Source organism: Propithecus coquereli, unplaced genomic scaffold (genome assembly GCF_000956105.1).
Source record: "Propithecus coquereli isolate 6110/MARCELLA unplaced genomic scaffold, Pcoq_1.0 Scaffold456, whole genome shotgun sequence".
Classification (NCBI taxonomy): Eukaryota; Metazoa; Chordata; class Mammalia; order Primates; family Indriidae; genus Propithecus; species Propithecus coquereli.
In genome coordinates, this window is record NW_012150352.1 from 702771 (window position 1) to 709032 (window position 6262).

The 6262-nt window shown below is 37.4% G+C and overlaps 1 protein-coding gene across 3 annotated transcripts; it reads right to left on the minus strand.

The window, feature by feature from the left end:
* Window positions 1–1153: 1153 nt before the first annotated feature.
* Window positions 1154–5932, minus strand: ALG10 (ALG10, alpha-1,2-glucosyltransferase). Of its 3 annotated transcripts, none has more exons than XM_012654957.1 (3): window positions 5442–5932; window positions 4105–4302; window positions 1154–2448 (listed from the first exon to the last, which is right to left on the minus strand). In XM_012654957.1, the coding sequence occupies exons 1-3, from the start codon at window positions 5622–5624 to the stop codon at window positions 1393–1395; spliced, it is 1437 nt and encodes a 478-aa protein (XP_012510411.1). In that variant the 5' UTR covers window positions 5625–5932; the 3' UTR covers window positions 1154–1392. The 3 variants fall into 3 exon arrangements, with proteins under 3 accessions (XP_012510411.1, XP_012510412.1, XP_012510413.1); XM_012654958.1 differs by having other exon boundaries at window positions 1393–2448; window positions 5468–5724; XM_012654959.1 differs by lacking the exon at window positions 1154–2448 and adding an exon at window positions 3745–3790 and having other exon boundaries at window positions 5442–5754.
* Window positions 5933–6262: the final 330 nt, after the last annotated feature.

The window sequence follows — 6262 nt, forward strand, 5'->3', positions numbered from 1 at the left end:
CCAGAGGCCAGGCGGTGGGAGGAATGGGGAGATGATAAGCAAAGGGTACAAAGCCTCAGTTAGATATGAGGAATACTTTTGAAATCTATTGCACACAATGAACATAGCTAATAATTGAGCACTTTACATTTCACTATCCCCAAGAGTAAATCTCAAATGTTCTTATCAAAAAAATCAAATATTGAGGTGATAGATTAGCTTGATTTAATCATTTCAGGTCATATTCAAAAATCGTAACATCACTTTGTACCCCACAAATATATACAACAATAATTTGTCGATCTATAATGAAAGTTTTTTTTCAAAGAAATGTCCTTTAATAACTTTAGTGGATTGAAAAATGCCCCACAAAAAGATATGTCTACTCAGAACCTGTGAATGTGAACCTAATTGGAAAAGGGATCTTTGTAGATATAATTAAGGATCTTCAGATGAGATCCTGGATTAGGGTGGGCCTTAAATGCAATGACATTGTCTATATAAAATAAAGAAGAGAAGAGAGAGGGGAAAGCCATGTGAAGACAGAGGCAGAGATTAGAGTGATGTGTCCACAGTCAACAAACTCCAAGGATTGCAGATAACCACCGGAAGCTAGGAGAAAAGCATGGAACAGATTCTCCCTCCAGAAGGAACCAACCCTACCAACACTTTGATTTCAGATTTCTGGCCTCCACAACTCTGAGAAAAAAATTTTTAAGCCACCAAATTTGTGGTCATTTGTTGTAGAAGCCCTATGAAACTAATACAATAATGTATTTCAGAAAGAAAACCCCTGTAAAAGGCATTATAATCAACACAATTTATCTTTGGCCATCGTAAATTTCATGTTAGGAATTAGTGAAAGAGCTTCATCATTTCTAAATTTTAAACAAAGAACAAGTTGATTCCTAGATAAGCATATATGAGACTATAATTTATAATATACTATGTGAGTCTATTCTGACATGATTGAATTATATTTACTGAAATGTAAAGTAACTTTTCAATTAGGAATATTACCTGATTATTTGTAAATATTTTTCCAATTCTTTGCTATTTCTTTTTGAAGAGAATAAATTAGTTCTAGTGAAGCATCCCAGTTTTCTTAAACTTGTATATAAATTTCCAAGCTTTTTCAGTGGCCAGCAATATCAGAAAGATATCATGAAATAATTGTAAACAATTTTATTTTCCCATTATTCAGGCTTTTGAAGAAACCTTTCTCAGGTCTTTACCACTTAACTTCCTTGGATTTGTTATATATGTTTAAGACATATATAAAAAAATCTAATGTGATCTGAGGATCCCTGTTGTGCCTAAAAGAAATTCCATAATTTTTACCTATTCAGTTGTTCATTGTGGAAATAGTCTAATTACTAAGTCTACTCTTAAGAGTTCAAAGTATCCCTGACATTACCACATAAACCTTTGAATATCCTGACTATTTGGCCACTGAAAAGTCTTGTTCAGAAATATATAAAAAGTTAGAGAATTAACAATCGCATAGCAAGCCAGTTCACAAAGAAGTCTGAATGTGGTTGGCAGAGGTATGTTAAGCCTATAAATAACATAAGGTAAAACGAAGTAACGAAATTCTAGCAGTTTCTGAGGAACTGTAACAGTGAACAAGCATATGAAAAACATTAAATTCCAGAAAATTGATTTTGATTTCAATGAGTCAGCTATACTCCAACCAGCAAATATATAGACTGGAACCAACAAATATTTCACAATTTCATATCTCTGAAAAACTCTTTTCCACACATAGAATGTATAATGTCTATTGTCTGCTAGCAAGTATTTATGAACATAAGTGAATTTCCAAATTAAAAATACAGAGACTAAGGTAATCACAAAAAACTGAATTCTACGTTTCCAAACTAAGCAAAGAAAAGTCTTAATTTTGCTAGGAGACAGTAAATGAGGAAAGGAAAAAAAGAGAGTAAACGAGAAAAAGTAGAATAGCTGAGGAAAATGAAGACAGGCTTCATGACTACTCCGATCACCAATAACAATTCCACCATTAACCACCACAAATACACAAAACAGAAATACCAGAAGGATGTAGGGCCAAGTCAAAAGGAAAAGTATATTCAAGTTCTTAAAGGACATGGAATAAGCCAAAAGAAATTGAAGAATTTTTCTGAATTCTGAAAATGGTCCTTTAATAGAGGGAAGTCTTTCTTCTTTCTTCTTTTGTAGCTCAGTTTTCCAAGCTTCAGTTAACTTTTGTGCACTGACATTTCCTATGCAGAAGACAGCCCAGATGATATTTGTTTGACGAAACATGAAGCCACAAAATCCAAGCAATGCTGAAGTTTTATGATTTCCATAAAGACACATCAAGTATGCAAAAAGAGTAAAAAACAGGGATCCTGCTTCCGTATAATAAAGAAAATTAAAAAAGTAAAGTGTGGGAAATACTGCTAATGTTAATGTCGACAAGATTCTCTGGATACTTGAGCCAGCCTTGGAGAAAGAAAAAAACACAGTTGAAATTATTTTCATCATTAAATATACTATTTCTGCTGAGCGAATGAAGAGATCAAAAACCTACACAAATATTATTTAAATAAAATTATTCAATGTTAATCTTATTTCTGGCTTTGCAAAAACATTATATACATTTATAAGAACACTTCCTGATATTTTTTAGTCATAGCTATCAGTTTGGAAGCCACTAAAATGACACATTTTAATGTGTGCCAAAGCTTCCATGGCTTAAAATATTTCAAATTATTCAATGATTAGTTAAGGATTTATTGAGTGCAAGACATTGAATTAAATTCTATGGGGAATATGGAGATCTACAGGACACAGTGCAGGTGGCTCCATTTCCCTGAGCTTATGTCTTAGCACCTTCAGTAAGCATTCATGTAGCCATCATCATCAATTTCCTGTAAGGATATCCTTCAAAACTCCACACTAGGGAAAATGTAAATATGCACATAGCATTTATACTACCATACCCAATGATCTTAGTATTTTCCTGAAAATAGTGAGCCCAGTCTAAAGTTATATATCTTCTTTTGGCCTTTCTGACAGGCTATTTCAGAATTTGAAAGTGTTCTTATCTTCTTGAATTGTATCCTCTACTTAATCTAAATCACCAAATCAGACCATGCCATTCCCTTGATTAAAATTAAGGTCTCTCCATCACATACCAGATAAAGTTCAAAGTCCTTTCTATAACATATAAGGACATCCATGACCTACCTCTCCAGCCTCACATCCCTGTACTTTATAATCCTGTAATTACAAGCAGCAATTTCCTGCATCTGGTTGCTCAATGCCTTTCTACTTTTGCTTATGCTGTTTCTCCTGCAAGGATTAATTCCTCACCCTAGAGCTCTATTTGTTCATCAAAACTTAGCTCTGGTGCCATCTTCTCTTTGAAGCCTTACACAATGCCACCCACTCCCCTCTCTCCCTGAGTGGCTACCCTAAGTGCTCCTCTGCTCCTCCTCTGTATCCTCATACCATCTTATGCCCTCCTCCCTCTCATAATTGATACTATTGAAATCATCTCTTAAAGTTAAAAATAATTGTTATAGTCAATATTTCCTATGAGCACTATTCTAAGTACTTTCTGTTTATTCTTTCACAATGGTTCTATGAGGTAGAGTCTATTATTACTCCTCTTTAATAAATGAAGACTTGAAGCCACTAAGGGATAACCGGTCCAGGATAACAAAACTAGTAAGTGACAGGGATAGAATTCAAATTCATGTGATCTACCTCCAGGGCCTGCATTCTTAAGTCACATCAAAATTTCTCAGGTAAAGTCTGTTTCCCATAAAAAAGATAAATTCTGCAAGGAAAAGATTGCCTCATTTATTTCTGTAGTCGCAGTACCTAGCACATGGAATAAATTCGATAAACATTTATCAAACAGGTTTGATTCAATAACAAATATTTACTTTAGATTTTACAAATAAATGAGATATTCAAATATTTAAATACAAATTTTTTCTAAAATGGGGGTGGAGGATTTGCATTTATCTTTACAAAATATACACAAATGCTAAGTGTTAATGACATTTTTCACCAAATCTCATAAAACCAATTCATCATAATTGTGGACCTGACAGACATAAACTTGTAATAAATTATTTTGAAACATACCTTGTTTCTGGGTTGTACCTTGCGGAAAAGCAAATATAGTAAATAGAAGTTGCCAACACTGAAGAGAAGATTAACAAATCTGAGCATCCCAATGGAGCACACAACATGTTCAGACCATCCAAAGATCCAACTGGCAGGTTTGACCACTCCAACTGACACCAGGTATAAGCCAGGTAATGTAGTAATCATGGGATCCCACTTAAAAATGAAAGGCAGACAAGGAAGCAAAAGTGAGAAGTAATACAGACAGGACAAATATGTGACGCTCAAGTTTCACCTTTATCAACAATCAAGAATTTTAAGAAGTTATTCTATGACAAAGTTAAATAAAATAAGTCCTCAGCAGAGCAGATGTCTCCTCTAAGGAAAAGTTGTGCTTATGTGCTTATATTTTTGCCCCCGCACTTGCTTTGTGATTGTTAAGGTACAAGCAATCAATAGACAACAACTTAAAATCCATTTTTATTTTCCAAGAACTACTCTTCAGAGAGCCTGGATTTTGGTGACAAATTTGCAAATGCTCCCGTTTTAAAAAGCATGGAAAAATTGGTTGTAAGTTTCAGAAAGAAACAAGTATCGAGAGAGAGTGTACCACAGGCTACATAATGACAGCTAGCATGTACCAAACCAGGAATTGTACTAAACCCTGTGTTTAATACTGCAACATAACTTAGAGTAGTCACCATTATTACTGTCATTTTGCAGATGAGTAACCTGAAACTCAGAAAACTTCCAAGGTCAAAAAACTAGTAAATAACAGACAACGGACTTTATATTTCTAATCAGTACCCAATATTGTGTCACCAGAAGAGGAGGGGTAATATGTCTACTTTATTTTTTGTACTTATATTCTTGTAGAATCAAATATGTATTTAAAAACCCAGGGACAGAATTAGTGCAAATTGTCACTTTTTGGTAGCTGAAGATCGCTTGCTCGATTTCACCCTATTCCATTCCCAAAATACACAGTAAGGTGCTTGACAAGTGAGTTAAAGTGAAGTTTTCTGACATTTCCAAGGAGCACCCCAATGTCGCTAATCCTGACACTGGGAAAGATAGAGTGGGATAATCAGTAAAAGAAGCTGTAACTCAGTTTCCCACTAAGTATTCTCCCAGATCATTCCTTCCTAGGAGCCAGATCTGCTGTTTATTCACTCATTCAACAAATATTTCACAGATCTCAAAGACAAGAACAAAAGATTACCCAGTTCCTTTCATGTTTCCAGGCTAGGAAGGTGGAACGGGGTGAGTTAAGGATAGGGACAGGAGAAGTCAGCGTTAGGGACGCTGGGCCCTCTCTAGCCTGTCCTGGGGAGCGGACAGGTTGGGGACCCCACCTGCGAGAGGGAGAAATGGCCCTCACAGTAGCGCTGCGCCTGCGGCAGGTGGAAGATCTCGTCCATGTAGGGCTCTCGTAGTGCCCGGCTGAAGGCGGAGAAGAGAAGGCAAGATACTAAAAAGGTACAGCTCAAGGCAGCCGAGAAATAGTAACCCTCCAGCTGCGCCATTCCTGTCCCCATAGCCACTGCCCAAGAACCCACTGCTGGAAAAATCTGAGCTCGGAAAGTCGAGCTTGAAACTCGAGCTCGAAATGGGCGCCCAAGGCGGTACTAGCCGGACAAGACTCAGCACGGCCGGAAGGCAAAGGATGCCGGGAGAGAACGGACCCGGAAGGATCGGGTCACTGTTTCCGGAGTGACTAGTTTATGTAATGGACCGGACTGTTTCCCTGTCAATCACATCGCCCGGGGAGCACAGAGTGGTCAGAGCCTCTGGCAGGGGCGGGTCTCGGGATCGGCCTGCGCGGGAGATGAGCCGGTTGATGCTTTGAAAAGGTAGCAATTTCTATTCTTCCGTTCTTGTGATGCCTCACTTCAGAGGGCAGCGGGGAAAGGGCATGTCTCAAATCACGGTTGAGATGTGGCAAAGTCATAACATGTAACCAAAATGTTTGTACCCCCATAATTTCCTGGGGCGGGGGGAAGGTAGCAATTTCTTTGTCGGCATCCGCTTTTTTTCTTCTCGATTCCATCCCTTACCATAAGGTGGCGGCGTTTCTCCACGTTTCCAGAGCCCAAGCGCTAAAAATTTGCACATTGCACCCCGCCAAGTTATTTCTGTTTTTTCTCTTCAGTGATCCGAATTACTAAAGCTTTCA